Source organism: Laccaria bicolor, genomic scaffold (genome assembly GCF_000143565.1).
Source record: "Laccaria bicolor S238N-H82 LACBIscaffold_26 genomic scaffold, whole genome shotgun sequence".
NCBI lineage: Eukaryota > Fungi > Basidiomycota > Agaricomycetes > Agaricales > Hydnangiaceae > Laccaria > Laccaria bicolor.
In genome coordinates this window covers 24,736-39,216 of record NW_001889897.1, presented here as the reverse complement: position 1 = coordinate 39,216, position 14,481 = coordinate 24,736, and the positions used below count along the sequence as shown (strand labels likewise).

The 14,481-nt window shown below is 50.8% G+C and overlaps 4 protein-coding genes across 4 annotated transcripts; 2 read left to right on the top strand and 2 right to left on the bottom strand.

Annotated features, from left to right (window-relative positions):
- Positions 1-409: 409 nt before the first annotated feature.
- Positions 410-7,340, top strand: LACBIDRAFT_294991 (uncharacterized protein; the record flags this gene model as incomplete). Its single annotated transcript, XM_001884563.1, has 9 exons — positions 410-1,094; positions 1,154-2,371; positions 2,425-2,556; positions 2,611-5,375; positions 5,428-5,719; positions 5,771-6,280; positions 6,381-6,831; positions 6,885-6,970; positions 7,033-7,340. The coding sequence occupies 8 exons, from the start codon at positions 410-412 to the stop codon at positions 6,967-6,969; spliced, it is 6,138 nt and encodes a 2,045-aa protein (XP_001884598.1). The 3' UTR covers position 6,970; positions 7,033-7,340.
- Positions 7,341-7,642: 302 nt separating this feature from the next.
- Positions 7,643-9,158, bottom strand: LACBIDRAFT_294990 (uncharacterized protein; the record flags this gene model as incomplete). Its single annotated transcript, XM_001884466.1, has 2 exons — positions 7,643-7,656; positions 7,829-9,158. 2 exons carry the CDS (start codon positions 9,156-9,158, stop codon positions 7,643-7,645), a joined length of 1,344 nt encoding a protein of 447 aa, XP_001884501.1.
- Positions 9,159-11,235: 2,077 nt separating this feature from the next.
- LACBIDRAFT_303972 (uncharacterized protein) lies at positions 11,236-13,325 on the top strand (the record flags this gene model as incomplete). The annotated part of the gene is made up of 8 exons (XM_001884562.1): positions 11,236-11,304; positions 11,352-11,595; positions 11,641-11,840; positions 11,894-12,512; positions 12,569-12,762; positions 12,825-13,113; positions 13,165-13,203; positions 13,255-13,325. 8 exons carry the CDS (start codon positions 11,236-11,238, stop codon positions 13,323-13,325), a joined length of 1,725 nt encoding a protein of 574 aa, XP_001884597.1.
- A 202-nt stretch (positions 13,326-13,527) lies between these two features.
- LACBIDRAFT_237703 (uncharacterized protein) lies at positions 13,528-14,235 on the bottom strand (the record flags this gene model as incomplete). Its single annotated transcript, XM_001884465.1, has 2 exons — positions 13,528-13,891; positions 13,949-14,235. Coding segments are annotated over 2 exons (651 nt in total), but the record flags the coding sequence as incomplete, so codon positions are not given.
- Positions 14,236-14,481: the final 246 nt, after the last annotated feature.

The window sequence follows — 14,481 nt, the reverse complement described above, 5'->3', positions numbered from 1 at the left end:
TCAAAGTTGAACTTGCACGGCTTCCTTCACGAGCGCTCCTTGTTCTCTTCCTCAACCCACCCCCGCCAGTCCTCAAGAAAGTCCACCAGTTCTCGTCTCGGCGTATTATTTGCCGTGTACGAGTCTGGGGTCTGTGGTCGAAGTAGAGGTGCGCACTGCCAAGGTTGGTATCCTAGTAACCTGCGCCTAAAATCCCACTGACAAGACAATAGAGTTCCAGAATAACAAAATCCAAACCAATTAACGCGTTTATACAGCTCACGAGTCTACACGTCGTCCTGATACGCCCACTCAAATTTCACGACTCTCTCGACCATTCACGACTTTATTTCGATAACGACAGCTACTGATTTTTCGTTCTCATTCTACGACATTTTTATTCGTTTCAAACTGCACAATTATTCATCGAATGTTTAACACACTAACCGCTCGACCTCTTGCGGTTGCCACTCCACCGCAACCCGCAACCCACAATATCCCCTCCATCCGCCTCATCTCCGCCACCCCGTCTGCGACTGGGACATCTTCAGAGGCGAATACCTCTCTCAACCGCACCATCGACAGCTCATGGGCATCTATCCCTTCTCCATTGGCGCCAAAAGCTGAGGTTCCCTCACGGAAGCGCCTTGTTCCCAAAAAATCGAAACTCAGTCTACTCGGTGTTGGGCGCGAGAAGGAGAGAGGAAAGGATCTTTCTGACGTCGTCCGACGCGTTGGAGCTACCTCATCAAGCAAAGGTGGCTTCGAGATCTACGTGGACCCCACCGTGGATCCAGACATCGGCGAGATCGTCATGGTGAAGAAGAAGAAGTCCCGTGTTGCCCTTGATGGCATGAAGTGGGGCCCGTTGGGTGAGGTAACAAATGTCCCTTCCGTCACTCCCAGGGAAGCCCCGGCTTTGCTCAAAGTCAAGAACGAGGAGAAAGAGAAGTGGTGGAGTATCGGGAGAGGGCGTAAAGACTCTAAAGAGAAGACGAAGGAAGCGAAAGAAAACAAGGGTCGCGCCATCTGTAGGATTCTTCTTTTTGTCTATGCCCGCCCATCAGCTAACGATTTTCCAGCTCCTGCTCCATATGTGCCTGTTCGTTCCAAGAGTAAGTGGATAATATTCTCACCGAGGTTTTCTTGAAAATCGTTGACATTTTATTTACAGCCCCAGAGCCACTCAAACTCGGCTCAGAAGCACGCGCTCGATTCAACTCTTTGGACTCTGGGATCCTTCTGAACAGCCCTCCAATCATAGGACCATCACAGGAAAGCGTCCGATCAGGACAAACCTTGCAATTCTCAGAACCAAAATCCAGCAAGGTATCTGATCCGCCGGGTACTCGTTCCCGCTCTTCCACGCCCACGATTGGCGGCTTACTTGCACCGCCTTCAAATGGCTTGCTCGCGCCACCATCGAACGCCAACCAGGGGTCCATAGCCCTTCGAGCTATTCGCTCAGTACGTTCTTTAGCGCGTATTGGGAGCTGGAACGACAAGGAGGCTGTACCCGTCAAGAAGGAGAAGAAGGACAAAGCGAGCAAGGAGGGGACGATCAAGGAGGGTAAGAAGAAGAAGAAGGAGAAGAAGACGGAGGAGGAGGATGTGGAGGGTGGAGAGAAGAAGAAGAAAAAGAAGGAGAAGAAAGATAAGACGGATACCGTTCGCCTATCGACCAGCAGCTTTGAGGCTGGTGCACTCACGGCTAGTCCTGAGGTGAACAAGACCCTTGGGAGGAAAAAGCACTCGATTCTGGGTCTTGGACTCCCATCCACGATGCGCCTGCAGACGGTTCGCAATGGTTCGACGGCCTCTTCGATACCTCCGGCGACTATCAGTGGCAATCGACTTTCTGTGGAATCGACTGTCCCCGTCATCGGCCGAGACCGTGCTGGGTCGACAATCTCCACAGGGTCTTCTTTGAGGCCGGTATCTGTCGCCTCTAGTCTTTCCAGGGCGTCGTCTGGCAGTTCATGCGCCTCTGTGAAGTGGGATGAAGAAGGCCTTGAGACCGTCAGGGAGCAGAGGAAGCGGGAGCGCGCGAGCAAGAACCGGACGTCCACGGATGATGAGGATATGAAGAGTAGAACCAAGACCGAGAGCCGACATTCACTGGAGGGGAGAAAGAGGACGCCTCTTTCTGAGGTTTTCCCTGAGATACAACGGAGCGATTCACCTGCTATGTCCGTGCGTCGAGCGTTCCCCATCTTGACGATTGAGGAGGCTACAGCGGACGGACATGGCGCGCCTGGTGACGAGGAGCTGTTGGAAGAAGAACGAGAAACTGCGGCTGCGGCTACTCCTGTCAAGAAGGCTCGTGTTAGACCAATGTCCGAACAATTACTTGGTAGGAGCCGACCGAAGCCAATTCATGAAGACGAGGATGGTAAGTCACCTCTATCATCTGACTGAACAGTGAATAACTTGCAATTTCATCAGGTGTTCTCTCTATCCTTGACGCTGCCACTAACGAGTTGGCTCTGCTCATCAACAACCTCGATTTGGAAGCCACTCCTTGTACGCCTGACTTGACTCCTTTGCGCCCTAGCCCTGGCCTTTCGGAGAAGAGAGGTGAGGTTTCGATCTATAGCTTATATCTAGTCTCGATATTAACGATAGTCCCAGATTCTACGGATTACACTGGCAGTCCCAAGAGGAAGAAACTGGTCTCAGAGAGCCCTTTGAAGAATGGGCTGAGGGGCAGTCTGGCTTCTATCAGTTCTTTGCGGCCCTATGCTCAGTCTCGTGGCAAGGCAACAAGGACGTCGACAACACCAATCCATCCGGATCTTATTGGCCAACAGATCGCACCTTGGCCTACCTTGATTCAGTCATTGTCGCCACTGAAGGAGTCACCACCGAGCACCAAGAAGACGAAAGCAACGCCGCCATCTACTTTCCGGAAGACACACAAACGTACTATGACACCTGGTCCGGAGCCTGAGCCTGATCCGATCTTTCACCCTCTTGCTCCTCCTAAGGCTCGTGTCACTTCCTCAGCTAGCAGAATCTCTACCTCTCCATCACCGAAGGAACAACCTAACGCGTATGGGACAATACGAGCCCCATCTTCGTTGACGTTTGGATCGAGGTCTACCTCCTCAAGGCCCGAATCCAAGGGATCCATAGATGAGATGGGCCTATTGGTTCCCGGACCTGTCTTCACGCGCTCAACCAGCTCAACCTCCTCCTCTCGCAAACGCTCATCGCTCACTCCGTTGTCGGATTCACGTAGCACCAAAGGAAGCAGAGGGAGTCAAGGCTCTGTTCGTAGCTCACGGGGTATTCCCATTCCTCCTGAGGCTCGTAAGGTGCTGGGGATGGGTGGGACGATGGGTGGATCGGAAGCTTCTGGATATGCTGTTCCCGAGCTCGACGCGTCCGATCCTGATTCGGATGTTCCTGATGAACTGCGTATCATCCTCGCTGGCGGGCCACATTCAGACAGGGACTCTGTTGGGGATACTTTCTCTTTCCCTGACCAGGAGGAGGTTCTTCACCGAGCATTTACGGCCTCGCCTGATTCTCAGTCAGAAGAGCTTCCTGTTGCACGTTCTGCAGCATCGCCGTTCATTGACATGCCCGTTTTCCGCGCGTCGCTTATGGATGAGGATGAAAACCTGGCTGATCTGGATGAAGGCGGCAACACGTCCGAGGAGGACAATACCAAGAAGTCGTTCGATTTCACTGGGGAGCTGAAGAAGCTGAACGAATCAGGCGGGTCTGATCGTCGAAGTTTTGTAGAGCAACTTGAGAACGCTTTCAAGACGCCTGCCAAGGTCGATCTTCGTTATGACTTTGGAGCCCATCTCAAGGATGGGATGCTACATGTCGAGGTGCCCCCAGTACCCAAGATACCAGTGGAACTGAACACTGCTCTCTTCGCGGAAGACAGTTCTTATGGCAGCTCAGGATTCGACAGTCTTCAGGGTTCACGGTCTCGCATCGTCGACATGAAGGAGCCTACAATGCTTCAAAGTACTCGCACAGAACAGATTTTCGAGACTGGATCGGGTTCGCAGTTCGACGTTTTCCCTACCTCTCGGATTGTCGATGTCGTGGAGCCTAGTATGCTGCTCGGCCCTAATAGCTTTTCAAGCCATGAGGTTATCATTGCGCCAGAGTCTCCCCCCAGCTTGAACAATTCCTTGGCTTTATCCACGTACTCTGCGGTATCCTCCAGGTCTGACGGCGAACTCGATACTTCATTCAGATTTGGAGGACGTCGGAACTCGGAGTCGCGCGATGTTGAGCCAGAGAAACCCATGACCCTTTCGGACATCATCCCATCCCCTTCGCATGCACGATCCCTGTCCAACTCGTCCTTGATGGATGAAGGTGATTCTGTGTTCAAGTCCATTCTGGCTAAAGCTGCCAATCTGCCTCAGAGACCTCGCGTTGAAGCTGAAGAAAAGCAGGATCGTAGAGATTCTTATATACCTCTTACTCGGCCCTCATCTGGCGTCAGCTTTGGTGGTTTGGACTCGTTCGAAGAAGTTCGTCGTGGATTTGAGTTCAATGACAACCGTCCAGCGTTTTATCCTCCTCCTGCTACCCGACGGGCTCACCGGGTTCAGGATTCCGTCTTCAGCATCGCGTCTGTGTCTTCTTACGGAAGGGTTCTCAATGCAGGTTCCAGCGATCCTTTTGACTATGGACTACCAAGTCTTCAGGAACGACCTTCATGCGAAGACATGTCCATCTCGATGTCAATCACTGTCGACGACACGTTCTCTTTCCTGAATCACCAACCCCGCAGACGCATTGATAGTGACGCCTCTAGCTTCTACTTCCAGGCCCCACAGCCATTTGCACGCGGCCACCGTCGTCATGAATCGAATTTGTCCATATCATCGCAAGGTCCGCCTATCAGCCGTTATAATCGCAGCCATCACCGCCGCAACGATTCCAACACCAGTGCAAGCTCCGTTGCCATCTCATACGCCATGCATGGGGCGACTGGTGGTCGTGCGACATGGGCTAGACATCGTCAAGAATCATCCGTCGATTCCGTCATGAGCGATTTCTCCGCCATGCACCTTGGCCGTCCTGGGCTTGGTGACAAGATGTTCGAGAGGGACAATCAAATGCCTCTTTCCGCGATCGCAGCATCTCCTTGTGAGAGTGTATTTGCCAAGGCTCAACGCAACGCAAATAGGTCGTCTTTCGATTATGACTCGATCATTGACCACAGGGAGGGGGGTTCAAACGAAGATTCCCTCTTTGACAGGTCCGAGTACAGGTCGTCGATGTCATCCGACCTCTTTGGCAACGACTTTTCTCAACCCAATTCAAATGGTTTGCTTCCTGCTGGCCAATTCCGACCGCTCTCCATCATCAGCATGCACAGTGCTCACGCTCCGATGGAGGAGGATGACACTATGATTAGCGTACGTTTTCATTTATTTTCATTGTGCTATAGTTGATCTGGGTTCACTTTAGATGCTTGGTGGCGGTCACGTCCGTCGCTGCTCCATTGGGTCTATCATGGAAGCGTCTCCATGTGTTCGCGTCGAAAAGCGCAAGCATGCCCTGTTCAACGACACGAAGGGCTACGACAGTCATTATGATTCTTCGAACAAGGCACGAATTGTAGAGAAACCCTCGATTGCATCGACATCTTCATATCAGTTTGGCGGAGAGCGAATGATCAAAGCGCAACACGGCCTTTTGGAGCGTCAGAGTCTTGAGGATAGCTGTCTCATTGCTGATGGCGAGGATCTTAGTAACTCCTGTAAGTTGTAAGAAATGTCCTGGTCGTGTACCAACTAACGCTTCTTTATAGTCCACGCGGTTCCGGTTTTCACTCGTCCTGGTCCTGCAGCTCGGTCAAGATCAAGCACATGCACTTCAAGCTCCGGTGGTGACACTCCTCCACTCTCAGCTTCAGATGGCTCCTCCATCTCGGAGGGTTCCCAGTCCAGCATTGACCTCTCGCAGTTGAACATGATGCTCTCGAATGCCACTCATCCCATGTCTACCGTTTCTCGGGCTAGGGCTCGTGCCCGTGCTCGTGGTCATGGTCACCGTCGCAGGTACTCGCAGGCTCATGCCTCGCGTTCATCGGTGTATGAAACAATCGAGGAGGAGATGTCAAATGCCTCATCACCGGCTCGGACAATTGGCTCCAAAAAGAGCAGCCCCACCCAATGCCAGCCTATATTCGTCGTTGATTCGGACACTGCCTCTATCAACTCGGTTACAGAGGAGACCATCTGGGATGATGAACGCGGCATCGTGGCCCTACGCAAGTACTACGCTCTGAAAGATGAGGCGCATGTCACCGTTGTGGAAAGTAAGCGGCAATGGCTGGACACCCCGTTCTCGGTGTTCGCTCTCCAATGTAAGGTGTTTCGTTTGATTCTTCTTATGCCGAGGCTAAATCAAGCTGTCAGCGTTCCAACCGCCCAAGGAGCCATTGGGTATGCAAGCCCTACTAGAGTACTCTGTACAGAATTATGGCCCTCTCCCTTCGGAGCTTCGACCTCGCCGCGTGCGGTCACGCACCCAGTCCCGTCCATCACCGTATCCTCAAGCACGCTTGCCCAAGGTCACTGTATCGCCCGAACAAACCAGGTCCTCAAAGTCCTCCAATGCCCATGCTACCCCGGTTTTGAAGCCCCTCCCTGTGAATGCCAACACCCTCTCAGTGGCACCTTCATTGGAGGCACTCAAGCCATTCTCGCCGCTCGTCATCAACATTGAGCCCAAACGCGAGAATGCCTTTGGGCTTGCCGCCAGACCTCGCGTCGCGTCATCTACACGAAGGTCAGCACTGGGATGGTCGAAACGAAGCAATGGAAAGGCCTCCACTGACCAGAAAGAGAATCAAGGCGCGGTGATGACGTGAGTGTGTCCCAAGGTGTCTGATGACCTTGCTGACTGTTCTCTTCCTGTAGGCCTGGCGAATCATTGAGACTCAACCGACCTCGTCCACGTGGACGAGCAACTCCCGCCACGCAAGGCCGTCCTATCCGAGTCTGAAGTAAACCCAACCAATAACAATACTCTATGCTTATTGAACTATGCATCCTCCTCCTCTATCAGCATCTTCCCCCTCATCAAAAACACATCTGTAACGTCCCCACGAACCCTCAATGATATCTTTACGCACACATTTTGATATTTTACCCTCTTCTTACGATCCAATGATCCTTTTACGACTCACCTTTCTTACTAACGTCTCACCCCCCATCCCCTTTATTCTTGGAATTGATTGTCGCTATCTGTTATCTTGCTGTCTATCCTGAACATATCTCTTCGCACCCCTTTAGCTTTGGCACTTTTCAATAAGAACCCAAATCAAATGTAGCGTAACATTCGTAGACCGAATACCATTGCGCATTATGTTCCTACCCGTGTGGCAAACATAAGTTGTCCGAAATTTCCGTAGCACATAAACTCAAGTACACCCTTTTGGAATCCTTTATTATTTTCTGCGCTCCCCGTAGCTCTGCTGGTCAGATTCTCAACAAGGACAATCATTCAGTTAGTGTAGGTGTAGCTGACTCGGTTAGATCTTCAACACTACCCGTAGTGAAGTCATCATCGTGCTTTTCTATCATTCCGAACTTTAAATTCGGTGGGGTAGCAAGCGGGTTCGATCCCTCTCGGTGTATTATACATTTTGTTATTTTACCAGATGAGTAAATGACACCTAATCATCAAACACTACGAGAACCGATATATATAGCTCTCAGCTAGCTCCACAGAGAAAGCCAGAAAAGAAATGCAATGCCTTCATACATAAACACAGTTTCCGACCTCAATAATCAAAGCTACAATTCAGGGATACTCTGCAGGCTTCTGGATTCCAACCATGCTTTCCTGTCCACCAACACACCATCGTACTCAATCGCTCTCATCTCCGGCCAGACAAATCCATCTCCCAAAAAAAGCCGTATCAAATTCACACCGTGAGGGTACCCCATCCCCTTCACCGTCAACTGCGTCAGATTCGGAAACACCCGCGCGAGAAGACCAAAATCTTCTCCCCCGAAGTGAATATTGACATCCTCGAGCCTCAGAGTGTGGACCCTCGGAAAATCGAACTGAATGTGCTCACAAGCGGTAATGAAACCCGCCCAAGTGTACCCAGTGATGTTCACGAACTGGACTTTTTCCAGAGTTGCGGCGACGCGTTTGAGAAAGATTTCCTGAAACAGTTGCCCAGCTGCATGCTGCATGATATCGCCAGCCCTGATAGTACAACCCCGCTCATGACGATAGTCATGCAAGGCATGGAAAGTGATACTAGTGAGCGTCGAGCCGGTCCTTGCCAAGTACTTGTCTCTTGGGGAAACGTACGGCGTGTGACCCGGAAAGCCTGGGGGCAGCGGCCCAAGCATTATTCCTAGCCTGTGGTATGGCCGCGGAATTCCGACGTTGCTAAGTACGATATGCTTTGCGCCCGAGATGGAAAACGCGTCCCAATATACCTCTCGTTTGAAGAGATGGTCCTCAAAGATAATTCGATCCATGTTCGACGGAAACCGAGACGCTCCAGCGAATTGAGCATTCAGACAGATGAGTTGGGGAGCGATGCGATCGAGTGGGAATGGACCTGAAGGGATGTTCGTATTCGCGTCACGAAAGTTCTCAACGACATGGAGCCATTTGATCCCAGCTTTTGTTCTTGCCTTTAAATTGTGCCGTTCGAAGATCTTCAGGAGAGCAGCGAGGGCAAAGTGGTTTCCTTCGACACGCACAGACTCGCAGCGCATAATAAACTCGTCCAGTTGGCGCCTAGCCGCTGTATAGACCTCTCCACTGAGATGCCACTCACACCCAAGCAGAGAAACGTCTAGATGGAGGGGATAGGGGTGCGAGCGCACGAGGATATTCCTGAGCATTTTGCCCAGACCGAGTAGTTGGCGGTAGCTGATGCGGACACGTTGCCACATCGCAGGTCGTTCAAGTACGATCTTGCGCCACGTCTTACAGACGTGAGAGAGGGTGAACGCGGCGAGAATGGTCGTTTTGAGCTCTGGGAGCTTGTACGCGTCAGATGTGGGCGCAATCACGCCCCGCGTTGGGATGCCACCCATAACTTGTACGCCGCCACTCCGACCTCCGACAGTAGGGTCTTGAATAATGCCATCGTCTACACTGTCCGTGACGGAATTGAATATTTTGCAGAGTATTTCTGTAGCGAGATCGTTGAGGTAAGCCATCTGAGGATCTGCGGGATGTCGAAGGGAGCTGGGAATCACGATGGTTGAAGGGAAACAGAGAGGCGTCCAGAAGTCGGAAGGTTTGAAAGGCTAAGTTGGACTCTGCTGGTTATTTATACATGTAGAGAGTGGCCTAGTGTGGCCCACAACCGTCCATTGTTCTCTGGATTCGTGCAAGGATACCGATCATGGCGTGGGACAAGCCACAAAAATCCAAATTGTGGCCTTCTTTGATATTACGGGCAGGGAGCAGGTGTTGCACAATGCGGCGGAGGGGGGGGGGAAACAACAGAAACAATTAAGCCTTCAGTGACCATAGCCACGGGCTTGCCGAAATTTGGGTCAGGCCTCTGCCAGAGGTGTCCATGCAGTGGAAAGATGGCGAAAGCTACAAGTTGCAATGACCGACTCCAAAGGCCTTGAGAGACGAATGTCCAAACAAAAAGAACAAAAAACATTTGTAAAGGTTGACGCCTAGACCAGCAAACGGGTAACACATGCGATACAGGGAATGGAGAAGCGGTGGCAACGACCATGGGCCTTGGACTCCTTACAAAAGAGCAATAAACGCCCCTAACCATGGCAGACAGAAAAAAAATTGAGTTACTTCGATGGGCTGAGCGACTGCCAGTGTCGGACTTGGCGTCTAACCGCATGTATTCCGTGCCGATTATGAATATTTGAATGCCGGTCCTATTGGTTGTAAGCGAGAGTGTGAATATACTTAGGGCAACACGAAGTGACGTGTGTACGTACCAGAAAAGGGAGCTGCTAGATACCACTGGAACACGTAGCTCAGTGGTATTGAACAAAGACAAGCCAGGTTAGCATCGCAGGTTGATCGCAGGTGGACGTCATTGGCACAAAAGAGACGACTTTCATTCGCCATGATTCTCTAGAGAAAGTAAGAATTGGTATTCCATTTTCTGAAGCAGACGTACTTGGTTGGCATTTGGTAACTGCCAGTCGCACGCAGAGGCGGCTGGATATCGAGTGCATTTTCAGATATTGTATCTGTTAAAAGGTTTAGCGCGCAGTCGTCAAAGCGAGCCTCGATCGAGGACGGAAGAAGTGATTCCCGGCGTTTGCCGATGAGTTGAAGAAATGGACGCACGTGGCGTCGCTGCTATTTAAGCCACTCTTCCCCCCACGAACTGACCCGAACATATTATTGTCCTCCCATCGGCGTGGACATAACTTCCACCTTGGAGCTATCAAGAAATCGCTTCTCGTACGCGTTTTTAACCAATAGTCTAAATCGCGTATGTATCTCCCTGTACGACGTCAAAAAAATTAACCAGGTTGGATATACTAAGTATGCGCTCGCCATTGAATTACAGGGTCCTTTGTCGATGTCCGTGCCCCCTGATACTTTTCAAGTAATTTTAATAATTGTTCCAAGCAGGGAGATAGTCCTGGCTCTACTAAATTGGCCTATGCGTCAAAACTCTCATTTCTCGGCGCCTAGAGCCAAATTGACGAGATAAACAGAAGGAGGGAGTTAATGCCATTAAGCAATCGGGGGTTGAACGTTGAGTACCGAGTCCGTAACTGTGGCGCATTTTTCTCATCTTGCGCCCTCTCCGACGGTCGATAGGACTGCGAAGAATCACACGGTCTGCAAACGTATGGTTTCCTATGAGCTGAGAACACAATCACTGACGTTGCCTTTTCTTTCATTCCTATTTTGCCTTCTTTCGGAACTCTTTCGTCTATTTATGTCCGTTGAGGCGAAGCCCCACTGACGTGCAAGACATTGCTCACACGAAGACTACCCAAGACCCTGATGCATGATGCCTTACATGATTCTGACCCAATTCTTTCGCCAGGATTATCGTTCCAACCTCGGGTAAAGATGATTATTCGACTCAGCTATTCCCTACATGCTCATTTTACGCGCTGAAATCTCACTCATGCCTTGCAGTAACTTATGGTCAAGTGGGCAAGGAAACACTTTTGAGCTTTGTTTCAAAAAATTCTCCTATATATGGGGTACTGGCTTCAAAGATATCAAAATCATTAGCGCCACCCGTTGGAGGAAGAATTTACTGAAGGCGCTGACGGGAGCCACTGAAGGATGCCTAATCGGACGAGTTTACCTCAAACGAACAAATCTTATCTGATTACCGGCATTTGCCAGTGTGAGGTCAGTGATACGACAATCTTGCTACTGACACTCACAAAATGCTTCAGCTCCCAGTCGAACTTATTTTCGAGGTCCTCTCGCACCTCCCCCTCAAGAATCTTGCAGTATTCCCTGTAGTTTGTCGAGAATGGCTGGAATTCATCAAAGAAAACGAGTCAACAATCTACCACAACGCTGCCCAGTTCCACAACTTCGTTCCGGCCTCTTCCAGTTCTCAACGACTCCATGAGGCTTTGAAAGAGCTATACTCTCAAAGATCACTCCAAGGAGTGAATTCTTGGAAAGAACTATGTACGTCGTCACGTTCTTTTATCTTGATCTTACTTACAGCCGTAGGCCAACGTCGTCTCCAAATCCAGCAGAGTTGGCTTGGTAATGCCCCATCCCGCATAGTCCGACACCACACCTCACCCAACCGTCGTGTCCATCGCATCAAAGTCGACGAATTGGCCGGGTTCATCATCACCACTTCTCAGAGTGGCGGTCTGGCCGTCACTGATATCAACACCGACCAGCTGCTGTGGTCTTTACCCGAAGTGTGTCCCTCCCTCTGTCTCTTTCCCCGTGCATGACTGAGTTACGATAACAGACATACGTGCGCGCCTACGCACACTGCGAATACTCAAACGGATACATCATCTTTGACCGCTTCACCTCTGAAAAAGAAATCTGGCGGCTCTCCTCCATCGATTCCGTCTCCGCCGACTCCTCCTCCTCCCTTCCTGACACCATTCAAACCCAAATACCACCCGACGGATCCCATCCCGGGCTATTCAAACCCCACGCACTCCTCCAAACACCCGAACCAACACGTGCCTATCGTTTCGTGTACCCTACACTCCTAGTCGCAGCTTTCGAGCGCGTCTATCTATATGACGTACCCTCCGCACGTCTCGTCCAGATCATCGAGAACATACAACCATTAACCACTAACATCAGCCTCGGAACGCTGAATTACGTGGACCTCAGTGCGAGACACGTCTTCCTCTGCGGTGGGCATGCCCTTCGGGTGTTTGATAGAGGTACGGGGAGGGCGGTGTTGACTCTCCCATCGAACAAGTTTGTATATGGAAGGTGGGGGTATAGGTTGGAGACTGGGCCGAGGAATGAGAGTGCAATGGGGTCGGTGCTTGTTGAGCATGAGATGGAGGCGATAATGTGTGGGCCGGGAACCGAACTGAATCAGTATTTCGACGAATTCGTAGCTGGTACGTATCCAGTCCCTCTCCATCCCTCCTCTTTCAATGTACTGATGGATGACTAGTCCACGTCTCCCCATGCGGCTCACACCTCGTCGGACTCTTATCAAGCTCTCGCCTCATCATCATGCCCCACTTCGAACGTGCCATCCACAACCAAATGGACATCTTCGACTTGACCCTTGACGTCCAACTAGGTTCACCACATGCTCAATCCGTGTATCTCGCGTATGAGAACAACCGAGTGGCAGTGGTCACTGTAAGTCCGATTCACCTTCGTACCCTCCTCTTTCCCACCACTCAGGCAACCTCCGTTAACAGGGAACAGCACTCTTCATAGTCCACCTACCCCCCTTCGCCCCCTCCTCCAACTTTCCCGCAACCCCACCTCCCATCCGGGTATTCCGCGTTTTCTCCTTCTTGAACCCCGAACGACTGGGCTCCGCGTCGTGTCTCCAGATGTCAGACACGGGGATCTACCTGAATTGCAAGCCGTCTTTCGGAGATGATGCTGACGACGATGATGACGACGAGGATGATGATGAATTGGACCCAGAGATGCTGGAAGACGCGTTTTGGGACTCGATAGCTGATCAAGCTACTTATGCTGGTAAGTACTCTTTCGTTTGTGTGTTGTATGGGTACTTATTGTTGGAATTAGTGCTCCCGAATGGGGATTACATGGTAATCACAGATGATCGTACGTTCTTCCTTCGTTCTTGGTTTCTTGATGTTGATTTTGTTGGCGTAGACGGCGTTGGGCATACGATGCGTTCTTCAGACGTGTATAGTGTTGATTTTGTTGAGCGATATTATTCATAAATGTACACTATCATTACACTACCCAATATTCATGCGTTCTTTCTTGGTTCTTGGCTCTCTTGGTTTTCATAGCTTGTTGGTGTAGATGGCGTCGGGCATACGATGTGTTCTTCGGACGTGTATAGCGTTGATTTCATTGAGTGATACGATTCATAAATGTACCAACTATCAATCACAATGCCTATCCTATCGTACACTCCAATCAAGCACTCCCCTGAAACTCCTTCGTAAACTCATCCATAGCATCCAAAGTCTGCACAACATGTTCAAACCTAACCACTCCCTCCCCCTTGCCGACCGCAAGACTATGCGCAGTCCTACACGCATTCTTAATCTGCCGTCCATTAATATTCCTCTTAGCAAGTTCCTTGATCTGCTCGGGGGAGATAGACTCGGACGCATTGATCTTTGCGATGAACGCCTTCCAGACTTGTTCCTTTGATTCTTGGGAGAGCTGCTGGAAGTGCAGGGCGACGTGGATGCGGGAGAGGAAGGCTTCATCGAAGGCTTTAACGCGGTTTGTGGTGAGGAAGAGGATGCCGCGGTAGTATTCGACATGTCGGAGGCTGTGAGGAGTGATTGGTGTTAACGAAGGAAGAAACCAAAGAAGGAAGAAGACATACAAAACAGCAACCATCGCATTCCGCTCAAGGTCATGCAAAGACCTTCGTTCAAGGAACACATCCGCCTCATCAATCAACACAATAGCCTTCCACGCCGTAGCGACGTCAAAAACCCTCTCAAGCGCCAAATCCAATTCAGAAGCCTTCGTCCCCAAATCGCCTCCCCCAATCACGTATAAAGGCCTTTTAACATGCTCGCTCGTGGCTTCTGCTGAAAACGTCTTGCCGACCCCAGGGGGCCCAAAGAGGTTAACGACGAGTCCGTGTCCTTTGCCTTTTATAAAGTCGTCGAACCCGATTTCGCGGTGGTGTGATTCGACGAGGGATTGGAGGAGGTTCTTTCTGTCGGCTGGGAGGACGAGGTTGGCGAATGCGTCCGAGTTCCAGTCGACGTCTTGGATCTTCTCGACGTCGAATTCCACTGAGAACAAGGGGGTCAGATGGGGGTTTCAGGTGGTACTAACTTGAGGGAAGGAAGGGAACATACACCAAAGTTTATCACTCAAGCTAAACCCATACACAACCGTAGGCGT